The sequence below is a fragment of the Lepidochelys olivacea genome (assembly GCF_965140295.1).
Source record: "Lepidochelys olivacea isolate rLepOli2 genome assembly, chromosome: 13".
Classification (NCBI taxonomy): Eukaryota; Metazoa; Chordata; order Testudines; family Cheloniidae; genus Lepidochelys; species Lepidochelys olivacea.
Window position 1 is genome coordinate 2,067,941 of NC_140423.1, and position 14,239 is coordinate 2,082,179.

The following is a 14,239-nucleotide window of genomic DNA, read 5'->3' on the forward strand; positions in this document are numbered from 1 at the left end:
ACTCTGAAACCTATGATCAGAACTAGTTCCTAGCTCCCAGTGGTGCTCAAACCACTAGCCTAAGAGGATCCCCAAGTACTAGTTCAACTTCAGCTAATTCTATAAATGTGTTATTGAGTGCTAACATCAAAAGCAAAAACAGGATATCATTTGTCAGTGCAACAGTGGTCACATTAAATATTAAGACAAATGAGTGATGTAAATTCTTGGCTTTTATTTGGAGCCTTTTAACAGTTACAGTAAGAATTGTCATTGCAAACCAGGAATTTTGAAAAGATTGAACAATTAAGTTAAAAAAATCAGAGTGCACACCTGTAAGACACATTGGGTACAGAAAGATAGATATAAGCTTTTGGTTGTTCCATTTTGTTTCACATAACTGATAAAACTAAATCTAAGAAAGGTTGTTTGTTTGTTTTCTGAAATAGTCATTCCAGCAGAAAAGCACTTAACATCTATCAGCCAATGCTGTACCAGGTCAGCAGAGTAGCCACTTGAGTTTTAAGTTTATTCTGGTTATTTTCTTTCCAGCAACGAAATTATAAAAGACTGCCAAAAAAGTCTATGATACAAACTTGTAAATAAGTTACCTGTATTATGGATTTCCAAATTCTATTTATGACTTGTCATTTCTTGGTATATTAGGGAATGATGCAGCAATCTGGAATTTCATAGGACTTTGACTTGCAAGACTGAAAGTTTCCACATTGAGTTGTGTAGACTCATTGGATACCAACTAGACATTTGACTATTTTGTGGTCAAGGAGCACAATTCCAATTATTCTTTCCCCTTTAACCTAAGAGATCTGTTTGCTTTTGGCAGAAGCAGAGGTCAAATTGATCACAGCACAACTCATCTAGTGTCATGGTAAACATGGATCCATCCTTGCTCCTCACCAGGTAGGATCTTGTGATACAGAGGTAAAACCACAATGATCCATAGCACGTAGCTGACTCTTCACAAAATGTGTAAAGCCTACAAATGTAATTTCCCACGGCAGGTCACACAAGCCACATGTTGCTACTTTGCCTTGAGTATGCAGAAAGGATAACAGTGATCTACACAGTTATCAAAAGAAAGATAGTAAGTTTTTGACCTCATACCAAATAAGTAATAGTAGAGAAGATTTTATGTGCATCAAAACCCCATTTTACCAATGCACTTTCACACTGCAGTACTAGTTTTGTTGCCATCAGTAACTATTCCTTAGGATAAGACCTCTATGGACCATTCCAAAAGTCTGCCAGCATGAATACTGGCAGGACTTTGGGGGATTTATCAGAATTTAAAAGGCAAGACATGCCACATTAGCATTTGTTTCTGCAGAAGCTAGTTAGTACTTGTCTAACATTAAGGCTTGGCTCACTGAAACTAACGGCAAGTTTAACAAGATGACTAAATTAAAAGAGATGTTTGCTCAGAGAGGCCGGTGACTGAACCTAAGGTCAAAAACATGGTATTCTTTTAACTTTGGTGTTCTAGTAATGCAATGCATTAGACTTCATGAGTTAGATACAGAGAAACAGACCAAATGTTGCTGTTACACTGCTCCACTACATTACACCCAAGGAAGGGGAAGCCCACAGTCAAACTATGATTTGTATTCACTGTAAGCCTAAAATACCAAAAGAAGTTCTCTCCCAACAGGATACAGGGGAGCCCCAAGATAAATCAATGCAGCAGTAATTTGAGCAAGGAATGGAGCTATGATTTGAGGATGAAGGCCAACGTTGCAAGTAGTGTAGCTTCAGACTGAAAATACCAGGATCCTTTGCTTAGTCTAATCATATCCCCAGAACATGACGACTCCAGCAGACATGACACTCTTGAAATACAGAACTTTATTTAGAAACGGCTTAAAGTAGAAAAAACCCTGTCAAGAAAAATCCAGGTGGAATATGGTTTTTCAGTAAAATGGAATTTTAGGGCAACAAAAGTCTAGAAGGCCACAAGAGAAATAGCACCACTGCAATTTTAAACAATGGCTAGTTACTTGCATTTTATTTTATTTTTGGCATTCACTGAAATTGGGTTTTCCTCTGAACTTCACAAAGATTCATGCACTACACAACAGTTACCATAAAATGCTCGCCTTCTACACACATTTTAGGACAAGCTACGACCAGAAACAAATGCATACAAGCACATCAGGACTGATCAGACTCAGGGTGGGTGGATCATATGTCCTGTGGGATCTTGCCAAACACAAACAGCAATGAGAGGAACTTGATAGCAAAGGAATGGACAGTTCAAGAATAAAGTATCTTAAATATTAATATTAAAGTTAGTCTGGGTACTGTATTTTCTGCAGCAACATTAGCTTTTCTATTAGCTAACACATTTTTTGTCCCCAGAAGGTTACTGTACTAGCAAGTATCACTATTAAGATACACCAAGAGCTGAGGAAGACTTCCCAACAGGCACAAAATAGGTAAAGCCTCAACCCGCTCACTCCCTTTAATACAACAGACACTTGCATAAGGCAGGTTCTGTTAGGTCCATTGATTTAACCAGTACTCTAGGACGGGGGAGAGAATGGGAAACAGAAACAAACATACCAGAAAGGACACCACAAAAATAGAGGGAGACAGGACAAGTAGAAAAATGATCCAGAGAGTGAAGTGAGAAACTTTTGAAGAACCTTCCAGGCAATACGACTAGATACATGTTATTTCTCAGAAAATATAGTTCACGGGTTTGGCAAAGTTGTTAGTCACAATGTCAGAGAAAGATTTAGCACTCAAGATAATTTGTACGTTTGTCTGAGCTCTTCATACTCCCTCCCAATCTTATGATGGGCAACATTAAAGCCTATTTTGTCATTGAGAACTAACCACTTAGTAAGCGACTTTACACAGGGATGAAGTTTTATTTTACTAGCCCCTTTTGAGTAGTCACATTGCCACACAAGGCCTCCCAGACAGCAGTGCAACGTAGACGCTTTCTTACCCCATTATGAAGCACATAAAATCTCCTGTCACATCACTTTATAATTTGGCATATGGAAGCATATTTTAAATACTCTTAAGGCATTTTTATTAGAAGTTCTCTGCCGCAATTTCACATTAACTCAATCTTTCAGTGAGTCAGTCATTAGTTTCTCTACTACACACTCCACCTCAGTAAGATACAGAAGAAAAGACTTTCCACAAACCAATGTTTAACCAGCAACCAAACAATTCCGCAGCAAGCTTCAAAATATTCAACCTCTTGTTCCCTAAATATACCAACTAGATGTTAATACTGTTCTGCTACGAAGTGAAAAAGAGCTCCTAACTCAAACCCATTGGAAAAGAGTAAAACTTCTGCAAAGTGCACTTTAAGAAGAGGTACTTTTTGCTTACGAAAAGAAACCAGTGAGTCCTCTAAGAATAATAAAGTGGAGTATTTTACAGTTAAGCACATGATTTGGGGCAAAGAATTCTGATGTTCCTGCTCTGCTGGTACAGTATGTGGACTGTTAATACTCTTCTTGTTCCTCTTGTGGTGCTCCTTCGTCAGGTATCACAAAGCCTTCCTGAAGGGGGAAAGAAAGAATGTATTAATGGAAGCAGATGTCAAATGAGGCCCACTGATCCAGCTGGTTGCACATACCCTTCCCTACAGTTTTACTTGGGATACTGTCAAGGAGGTATACACTCACTTATGAAAGACCAGACACAATACTAGAAAGATTTTCCCTCTCAAATCTTGGATCCAGTTGTCACGGAATTTCAAGTATTTTTCCATTCAAACTGAAACTCCTGCGTAACCACAAGGATACTATCTAGAGCTTTAGTACAAAAGATGCCTGCCCCAAAGCACATAGAAGAAAGCAAGATTTGACACTGGCTTCATGGAAGACTTCTAGTTAGAGAAAATTCACTCGCTTGCCAACTAGTAGTTTATGTAAAGGCAGACTTACATCTGTTGCATAAAGAATTTCCACAATCCTCTGCAACACTGGATCACTCTCCCCTTCGTTCTCTTGGCAGATCAATTCGATATTTCTCAGTTTGCCGAAGTAGAAGTCCCTCTCCTTCTCCAGATCTTCAACAGTAAGTTTCAATACATTGATCTGCCAAAGAGTCACACATGACCATTTCTCCACCAGAGAGAAGTCTGCAAATCATTTACTCAGAAAGCAAGATTCTCACAGTTCACAAAAAAAGCAGCTTTTCGTGATGTGAGACCACTTTGGGACTAATCAAGACCTGCACTGGTCTATTACTGAGACTCAGTTTACTTCATATATGTTCTATTTCTGTGCTAGACATCCAATTCACATGAGTGATGGTCCTCTTTGCAAATGTTAAGAGATCACTACTTCATGCAGGTAAAAACCCAACCATCTGCCCAGCTTATTCTTTTAGAGGCTAAATTACCATTTACATGAGGTCAGTTTAGTTTATAACAGTGTGATCCATGACATCTCACACTGACTACTGCAGCATAGCAGCAGCCATTCATAGTTTAACTGCAATGCTGCTAGATGTCCGCAACAGTGCTGTACGATGAAGTATCAGGATGTAATAGATTTAAGTTAGTGTGTGTGTATGCCATGTTGCACAAACATTTGAATTGTTTGCTATATTTCCAAGACCCAGTCATTTCTTAACTTAAATAAAGATTCAGGTAGATTAATCTAGAGCACTTTCACTTAACCTGACAGTCCACAGGTTTAACACTCACCTGCTGGATCAGCTCTGCTGATTCATCCTCTACTATTCCTACGGGAGCCTTTTTAACCATTCCAGTGCCAGTTTTAGGAGCTGCTGTGGTTCTCTGAGTAACAATGGGCCTTTGAGGAGCTAGAAGGCAAGATGCAGTGTTAATTCTTAGCCTAATCATTTTTAGAACCAAGTCCCCTCAGGAGTTATTTCCATCCATGCTTAGATAGAACAGTGAAGAATTTGAAAGCCAGTGTAATGCAGGAAGAAATGCCCCAAGCTCCCCATGTGAAGTGTCCCTTCTCCCTGGCAAGGGTGTTGGTACCAATCATCGCCATTTTCTTTAAGGAAGAAGCGTCTGTTCTTGCAGCCTTCATTTCTGTGGCTCCCAGGAAACTGTCATCTATAAGAGGTATAGCAATTCTAATGGTTACATACTATCTGACCTGAAGATGCCTGCCATGCCAAACCTACAGATTAAGTGTCTCACATGGAAAAGAGCTTCCTATCCTCCATGAAATAAGAAGTTTAGCACTACAGTGTGATCTCAGGCATATGATTTGATTCTGTGTTTTGAGAGACTGGAATCTTTGTGAAATAGAGGAAAGCTATGAACTACCACAATTTAATGCACTGAAATTAAGCAATGAGTCAGTTTTGCTATTTAGGTTATTGAAGCTCTTATCAACTAGAAAGACTTTCGGAAGATCTTCAATGTTTCCTTTACCTGCACTGCCGGAACTGAGAGCTTTCTTGGGTTTGTTCAGTACTGGAGCAACAAGGGTGGGTGCTGGAGCTGTTTCTTGGCCTTGTCGAGCCGCAACAGGGTCATACTCTTTCCCATCATAGTTTGCGTCAAAAAATTTTTTGAACCATTGAACAAATTCAAAATTGTCCTGAAATTTTCCTTTCACTAGTTTGTCCACAGGGATTATCTGGGGAGGGAGAAATAAAGCTTGTTAAACAGAAGGGAAATATTCTGAGAGTAAAGAGCAAGCTCTACAAAGTCACAGACTGTGCTCAGGATTGTGTAAATTCAATCTCTAGTCTAAATCCAGGGAGGATTTCTCTTATGTATTTAAACGCAGGAGTGGTCAAAGATTTTTCTCCATTAGTTGGAATGGAGAGATAATTGGACCCTTAAAGTTGAGTGGCGACTATCACATCTTATACCATTAGGCAGTAAGAATTTCTGCAGTGAGTTCCAATGTCAAATTTGCTCCTCCTATCCTAAAGTCTGTCCATCTCTCCCTACTCTAACATCTTAACTTCATGCCAAGTCTCACCTGTTGGCCCACCCCCCCACACACTCCTCAACACCCAGTTTTGGGATGGTTCCTCTCTCCCCCAGCGCACGCCACCCTGCGAGAAGGGAGATAGAGAATTATTAAAAACTTGAAGGTCAGTCCAAATGGGCAATGACCAAGGCTAGCCATCTGATGGTTATTCAGTGATCTGAGACATAGCAGTCCAGCCCAGTTCCTACTAAACAAGAACTGCACAAAATAAATAGCAGTCTTAGCCCATTCTCTATATCCGTTCAGTGCACCTATCAATTCACCCTTAGGTGAGGTTCCCTCAAAATAAGAGATAACATTGAAATGTTAATATTGAAACCTTGTACTGATATTGCTATGCAGTACCCGTTACATGAATAAACTGCACTTTCCATGAACACAAAGATTATTTAAAGGAGGACTTGTGGCACCTTAGAGACTTAAATTTATTAGAGCATAAGCTTTCATGAGCTACACTTCATCGGATGCATGCAGTGGAAAATATAGCGGGGAGATTTTATATACGCAGAGAACATGAAACAATGGGTGTCTGTATGGTAACACCCATTGTTTCATGTTCTCTGCATATATAAAATCTCCCCACTATATTTTCCACTGTATGCATCCAATGAAGTAAGCTGTAGCTCACGAAAGCTTATGCTCTAATTAATGTGTTAGTCTCTAAGGTGCCACAAGTACTCCTTTTCTTTTTATAGATATAGACTAACACTGCTGCTACTCTGAAACCAAAGATTATTTAAACTGTGAAGCATCACTTTCACAGGTCTACTCTACAGCAGCTTGGAATTTGTGGGAAGTAGTAAAACTTGCAGTCCTTGGGACCATCACACCAATTGGTTGTAGCCACGTCTGGCACAAACAGAGCAGGAAGCTCAACTGCAGTACGTCAGAAGAGTTGTAACAGTATTCTGTAAGTAAACATGTATGTTTCAGGTAGTGAAACTCATTCTGTTTGTAAGAGCCAGAAATCCAATCCTAGCAGCTCAATTTCCAATTTTGGGAAGTCAGAAGGGTAAGTGCTGTCATCTAAGCTGATGACTGGCAGACACCCAGATGTAAACAGAAATCCAGGTCTAAGCCATAGGGTTCATACAGCTGTGCAGCTGGCAGTACTGATAACTTGAAACTAAAATGTGTGCACCCAAGTGCAAGGAGTACCAATTACAATTCCAGCTTACTTTGTCAACACCCATTCGCTTAAAACCTGCTTGTAGAATCTTGAAGTTTTGAATGTATTCATGTTCCAGCTTTGCTTGAAATTTCACTTTCTTGAGTGCTACAGAACCAGGGAAGAGCATGTCCAAAAACTGACAGTAGGCAGCACCTGCCAAGAAAAACAGAATGTTTCCATAAGCCATCTTATACAAAGAGAAGTTGGGCAAGGTAATATCTTTTATTGGACCAACTTCTTTTGGTGAAATAGAGAAGCTTTCAAGCTACACAGAACTCTTCTTCAGGTGTAGCTCAGAAGCTTGTCTCTTTCATCAACAGAAGTTGGTCCAATAAAAGACATTGCCTCACACACCTTGACTCTCTAATATCCTGGGACCAACATGGCTACAACATCTTATTCAAAGTAAGTCAGAATCAGAGACTCCTGGGCAGACTATTTACTGCAAGAGAGGGGAAATATGAAGGTTATAAGGTGGTCCCTGTTATGATTTGAACCCTTATTACACTGCCTCCATAACTCACTGAGTGAGCATGTAACTAGGATCTGCACCATGACATTACTTCAACAATTAACTCAGTGGGGTTGTGTGGGATAGATAACCAGTCATATTCGGCTAGGCAAGAAAACCTGGTTCTCTAACTAGTGAATAAATTTGAGATTATTTTAGAAATTAGAATGAATAAATAACTAAATAACTAACTAAATAAATAAAACAGCACTTATTCACAGTTCTTGGTGCCCTGGGAGTTAAAAGGCCATATCAATCCTCACTCCCTAACAGAAATCCAGACATAATAAAAGTAACAAAAAAGCCAGTGCTTCATTCCACCCACCTCAAAGACCTCTCATTCCCTTCCTGTCCCCACATAACTACAATTTAGAACTTGGGGGTCGGGGAGGGGGATGAAATCCACTCACCCAGAAAAAAATAGAAATCTTTCCCCAGCAAGTATTAACTTAGATTCTGCAAAAATTTTAATTAACAAAAAAGAAGTTGCCAGCCCTTCCGGTTGGCTGCAGAGGTAATATGTATTTGGTAATAGGTTTGGAAGGTGAACTAGCCACATACATGGGAGGTGCCTATCTTGGAGGGGTTATTTTTTTCCAGATATACCAAAGGAGTCCATGTCCACATTCACTGGTGACAACAGAAGCCAAATACCCTGAACTGTCATACCAAGACCGGTGGTACACTTTTGTGGAAAATTTGTAAGAAGTCCGTTTAACTGCCAAGAACATAGAATTCATAGAATCATAGAATATCAGGGTTGGAAGGGACCTCAGGAGGTCATCTAGTCCAACCCCCTGCTCAAAGCAGGACCAATCCCCAATTAAATCATCCCAGCCAGGGCTTTGTCAAGCCTGACCTTAAAAACTTCTAAGGAAGGAGATTCCACCACCTCCCTAGGTAACGCATTCCAGTGTTTCACCACCCTCCTAGTGAAAATGTTTTTCCTAATATCCAACCTAAACCTCCCCCACTGCAACTTGAGACCATTACTCCTTGTCCCGTCCTCATCTACCACTGAGAATAGTCTAGAACCATCCTCTCTGGAACCACCTCTCAGGTAGTTGAAAGCAGCTATCAAATCCCCCCTCATTCTTCTCTTCTGCAGACTAAACAATCCCAGTTCCCTCAGCCTCTCCTCATAAGTCATGTGTTCCAGACCCCTAATAATTTTTGTTGCCCTTCGCTGGACTCTCTCCAATTTATCCACATCCTTCTTGTAGTGTGGGGCCCAAAACTGGACACAGTACTCCAGATGAGGCCTCACCAATGTCGAATAGAGGGGGACGATCACGTCCCTCGATCTGCTCGCTATGCCCCTACTTATACATCCCAAAATGCCATTGGCCTTCTTGGCAACAAGGGCACACTGCTGACTCATATCCAGCTTCTCATCCACTGTCACCCCTAGGTCCTTTTCCGTAGAACTGCTGCCTAGCCATTCGGTCCCTAGTCTGTAGCGGTGCATTGGGTTCTTCCGTCCTAAGTGCAGGACCCTGCACTTATCCTTATTGAACCTCATCAGATTTCTTTTGGCCCAATCCTCCAATTTGTCTAGGTCCCTCTGTATCCTATCCCTGCCCTCCAGTGTATCTACCACTCCTCCCAGTTTAGTATCATCCGCAAATTTGCGGAGAGTGCAATCCACACCATCCTCCAGATCATTTATGAAGATATTGAACAAAACCGGCCCCAGGACCGACCCCTGGGGCACTCCACTTGATACCGGCTGCCAACTAGACATGGAGCCATTGATCACTACCCGTTGAGCCCGACAATCTAGCCAACTTTCTACCCACCTTATAGTGCATCCATCCAGCCCATACTTCTTTAACTTGCTGACAAGAATACTGTGGGAGACTGTGTCAAAAGCTCTGCTAAAGTCAAGAAACAATACATCCACTGCTTTCCCTTCATCCACAGAACCAGTAATCTCATCATAGAAGGTGATTAGATTAGTCAGGCATGACCTTCCCTTGGTGAATCCATGCTGACTGTTCCCGATCACTTTCCTCTCATGTAAGTGCTTCAGGATTGATTCTTTGAGGACCTGCTCCATGATTTTTCTGGGGACTGAGGTGAGGCTGACTGGCCTCTAGTTCCCAGGATCCTCCTTCTTCCCTTTTTTAAAGATTGGCACTACATTAGGATTCTATGAATTCCAAGTTCCCTTTTGCCTTTAGTCCTAATGTGTGGTCTAGTCATGCCATCTGCAGCTGTTAGGAAGGGGAAGAATGCAGGAGTTTCAATCAGGCTGCTGTTCCTGCTTGGGGCTCCCACGGTCTCCTCCTGTTATTGGAAAAGAGCTTCTTCTCCCTTCTCCATAACCTTCTGATGGTGCAAATTAAGGTAGGAAAGAAGCGTCTGCAACTGAACCCTCCAGCATCTTTTTCTTCTATTCAGCGAATAACTCCAGTGTCTGCCTCTGCTGCTCATGACATTCCCCAGGAAGTTGACATGACCAGTCAGTTTTCATTGAACAGCAGCAAAGCTGTTTCATCTTGCTTATTTCACGCTGTAGAGAAATGAGCAGCAGCACTGGAGAGGTCTGTTTTCAGACACTGGAAAGTGACACTACACAGTTAAGAGAAAGTATGCATTTGAAAGTGTTTCGTTGCAATGGTGAGTGGTAGGATCTAAGACCTTTAAAAATTAATCAAGATTCTGCAGAAGCTGATGTAGGTTCTCTCACTCCCCAGGGCAAGGTTCTCATGGAGTTCAAAATAAAAGACACCAGCAATCCAAAAGTCTTTATTCTTATTCTGATTTAAAACCTTGGACACTGGGTAACTCAGCTCAGTTCTTTGATTCTTGTAACTCTGTACTTTTGGTTCTTTCTACCCTTGCTGACCATTTCTGCAGCATCTTATTAATAGCACCTCACTCTCCTTTCCTTCTCCCCCTCCTTTGTCCAATCAGGAAATTCCATGTTTCCCACCTACTGGATGTCCTGCCACTGTCTCATACTCACCTCCTAGAACTGAACTATTTTCTCCTGATCCTCTCCACCTACCTTATCTACCACTACTTTTCCTGTATCCCATGCTCACAACCTTGGTTTAGTCTTCAACTCTTTTTTCCTTCCCCGTATCCTGTCTCGAGGTCTGTTACTTCATTTTTATCAGCATCAAAAGACACCCTTTTGTTTCAATTTCCAGAACTAACTCCTTTAAAATGTGACTCTTCAGGACCATAACCCTAACACACTTCCCTTCTCTCCCCCTCCAAGTCTATCCAAAACACCACCATATCAAAATCCTCTCAACTCCAACTATATCACCTCAAATCACCTTGTTGGGCTTTGCCTCCTTACCCCATTAAATTAGAGATCCTTGACCTCACCTTCAAAGTTCTACCAGTATATTTTTCCCATCTGCTGTCCCAGTTCAATCCTTAAACTCCTCCCAGGCCTGCCACCTTACTTTTCTTTTCATCTTTTTAGTAACCAGCTATTCATAGAAGTTGGTCACCACCACCACTATAAACAGTGGCCACTATCTAGTTTCCGTCTTCCTTTTCGTGTTGGCATGAAAAGATGCTTGGAAAGTCTACTTCCCGTTGATGAAATCCACTTCAAATCCTCCTTTAGAACTCAGTTTCTCCCAGGAAGCTTCCCCTCTCCACACCAATGATTTCACTTCATTCTCCCTTTCCTGAACTTTTGTCCTATATCTTAAACTATAATCTTCTAAGAGCAATACACCTTTCACATTAAATGCAGGGTTTCAGAGACAGTGTCACAGCCAAGTTATAATGCAAGACCCACAGATTAACTCTGATTATGGATTTGTCTATACTAGAATTTTAACTAACCATGTAGTTGTGGCAGTGTAAAGGTGTATCATAACCATGTTTTACAGTCTCCAGCTTTTGCCTATTTTGTTTGACAACAGGGCTATGAGCTGAAAGTTCAAGGCTATATGCTAAGGTAAGAGTGGAGCGTACAAGTCTTCAGCTTCCACAAAGCTATAGAAGCAATCCTTTGCACTCACAACTAAGATAGTTTGGGGTCCAGGGTTAGCAAGCCTCAAATCAAGCAAGATCCAGTGACAGACTACTGGATGCTCTTAAAACCCCTATTCGTGCCCTGTCATCAGCCCTCTTACCTGAGCACAGATGTTCAATCTTTGTCAGGTTCAACTGCAAAGACTCGTTGATCCAGGCAATCATGTCATGTCGACTCAAGTTATCACTGGTCACTGAAGTAGAATACACATTAACTGCCATTTTCTGAAAGATAGAAACCACAGATTAAAGTTTCATACTAAAGTTGTATATGGGTAGAATAAGATCTGCTACAGACTTGACTGGTTAGAACAGTAACGTACACCCTGATTTACACCCTCCTGTTGCTACAGAGGGCAGATTCTAACAGGGCCCGGTAACAGAACTAGCTGCTGGAAATACCCCAAGTCATCGGAAGCAGAGGGCAATGGATTTAGTATTTTGTGAGAGACGTGGGAGACAGATCAGCAGATGCCACCCAGACTTCCCCGAGCACGCTTCCCCCCCCGGACGTCTCGGATGAGCTGGTTCAGCCCTCTTGCCCCTGGCCCCGAAGACTGCCGAAAAGGATAGTCCACTACACTGCGGGGCAGGTTTCCTGGTGGACCGTACCGAGTGCAGGTGGCAGGGCTGAGGCCGCTAAACCATTCAGCCGCTCGCCACCCCCGCCCATAAGCAGAAGCCACCCTCTCCTTTCCCAGTACCAGCCTCCAGGGAAGTCGCCTCAGCAAAAAGCCAGGGCCCCTCAGAGTCTCTTTTTCTCACCGACACGGGACCGAAGGAGCGCGACCCGCCCGCTCTGCAGGGCTGCCGGGCCGGGCAGGAGGATCGTCCCTGCCCGCGCCTAACTCCCGCGGGGAGCGGTCGCCGCTGGAAGCGTCCCGCCGCCGCCCCCCGCGGGACGCGCACAGCTACAGACCCCCCCGCATCTCTCACCTCTCCGCCCCCGGCGCCCGCAGGGCCCGGCCATCGCGGCCCCCGCCGACGGGGCGCTTCACGCGGCCGCCGCCCCGGCCGTTACCGGCCCTGCCCGCTGGGCGGCGACACGCGCCCGGGGAGGGGGCCGCTGCTGCCCCAGGCCGGCCCGTCAGGGCTCAGCGGGCGGGGGGGGCGCCTCAGCCGGCCCCCGGCCCCGCCCCAGCCCCAGGCCTCGCGCCGGGCCTCACGGCCTGCCGGCCCCGCCCCCTAGGCCCCTCCCCGGCCGGGCCGCGGGCCCCGGCCGGCGCCGCGACCCCGTTACCTGCCCCGGCTCTGCCCCGTCTCCTCCGCGTTCAAACCGGCCCCGCCCGCCTGCCCGCCCGGGAGCAGCACGTCACGCGCACTGTACGTGCTCGCGTCACTACCCGGCGTCCGTTGCAGCGAGCGTCGCTTGTCACCTTTCCTCGTGTTGGGGGGGGGGGCGAGGCGAGGCGGGAAGTAGTTACTAAGGGGCGGGGCCGAGGCCTTGTTGCTAAGGCGCAGCACGGCCCCCTCCTTGGGTCACGTGATATTATTTAGCCCCTCCCCCGTTGAGGGCGGAGGATTGCTGGGGTCGGTCATTGGGCTACCTTGCCAGACTCCGCCCCCTTCTGGGTCATCCGCCCCCAGCCCCTCCCCGCCCTTCGCTGCCCCCACACAGCTCACAGCCACCCCCCCGGCTCACAGCCCCTCCCCGCCCTTAGCTCATCGCTTCCCCCACACAGCCCACAGCCCCTCCCCCCCCGGCTCACTGCCCCTCCCCCCAGCCCCTCCCCGCCCCGCCCTTCGCTGCCCCCACGCAGCCCACAGCCTCTCCCCCCGGCTCACTGCCCATCCCCCGAGCCCCTCCCCGCCCTTAGCTCATCGCTTCCCCCACACAGCCCACAGCCCCTCCCCCCCCGGCTCACTGCCCATCCCCCGAGCCTCTCCCCGCCCTTAGCTCATCGCTTCCCCCACATGGCTAATAGCCCCTCCCCCCCGGCTCACTGCCCCCCCCAGCTCTTAGCTCATCACTTCCCCCCACACGGCTCACAGCCCCTCCCCCCGGCTCACTGCCCCCCCCAACCCTTAGCTCATCGCTTTCCCCCCCCCCGGCTCACAGCCCCTCCCCCCCAGCAGCTCATCGCTTCCCCCCCCCTCGCTCACGGCCCCTCCCCCCAGCTCACTGCCCCCCACCCCTCCTCTGCCCTCCAGTCCACAGCTCATCACTTCCCACCTCCCCCCCGCCCCTCCTCTGCCCTCCAGTCTCCCCCACCCTTACCTCATCGCTTCCTCCCTGACTCACAGCCCCTCCCTCCAGCCTCTCTGCCCCCAACCCCCCCTCCTCCCCCCCAGCCCCTCCTTTGCCCCAGGCAAACTGCCCCCCAGCAAACCCCGACCATCCTGCACAGAGACCCCTCTAGGTCCCAGCAGCCTCCAGTTTCCCTGTTTGTTTGGCCTGTTGTCTCTGGTGCTGCATAGGGACCCTGGCGGGAACTGAGCTCCTCTCCTCGCAGGGGGAGGGCCAGGGGACTCTGAAGACACATGCACACTTTAGGTAAGAGAATCAGCAACGGCTGAGGCGTTTACTCAGGTTTGTCTTTTGCATAGTGGCCATGTCTCCCCTTACTGCCCAAGCCAGACCTTGGCCACCCCCAACCACCAAGT

At 45.6% G+C, this 14,239-nt stretch overlaps 1 protein-coding gene across 3 annotated transcripts; it reads right to left on the bottom strand.

Moving 5' to 3' along the window:
- Positions 1 to 194: 194 nt before the first annotated feature.
- MAPRE1 (microtubule associated protein RP/EB family member 1) lies at positions 195 to 13,028 on the bottom strand. Of its 3 annotated transcripts, none has more exons than XM_084645445.1 (7): positions 12,876 to 13,028; positions 11,737 to 11,860; positions 7,127 to 7,272; positions 5,378 to 5,585; positions 4,673 to 4,791; positions 3,906 to 4,058; positions 195 to 3,518 (listed from the first exon to the last, which is right to left on the bottom strand). In XM_084645445.1, exons 2-7 carry the CDS (start codon positions 11,855 to 11,857, stop codon positions 3,462 to 3,464), a joined length of 804 nt encoding a protein of 267 aa, XP_084501571.1. In that variant the 5' UTR covers positions 11,858 to 11,860; positions 12,876 to 13,028; the 3' UTR covers positions 195 to 3,461. The 3 variants fall into 3 exon arrangements, with proteins under 3 accessions (XP_084501571.1, XP_084501572.1, XP_084501573.1); XM_084645446.1 differs by having other exon boundaries at positions 12,880 to 12,966; XM_084645447.1 differs by lacking the exon at positions 12,876 to 13,028 and adding an exon at positions 12,572 to 12,685.
- Positions 13,029 to 14,239: the final 1,211 nt, after the last annotated feature.

What these genes read in the sequence shown, in the direction of transcription:
- MAPRE1 (XM_084645445.1), bottom strand. Translation starts at nt 11,857, where the DNA reads ATGGCAGTTAATGTGTATTCTACTTCAGTGACCAGTGATAACTTGAGT. An exon ending in TCTCAGTTCCGGCAGTGCAG is followed by an intron (nt 4,792 to 5,377) that starts GTAAAGGAAACA and finishes CTTGCCTTCTAG; the next exon opens with CTCCTCAAAGGCCCATTGTT. An exon ending in CAGCAGAGCTGATCCAGCAG is followed by an intron (nt 4,059 to 4,672) that starts GTGAGTGTTAAA and finishes ACTCTTTGGCAG; the next exon opens with ATCAATGTATTGAAACTTAC.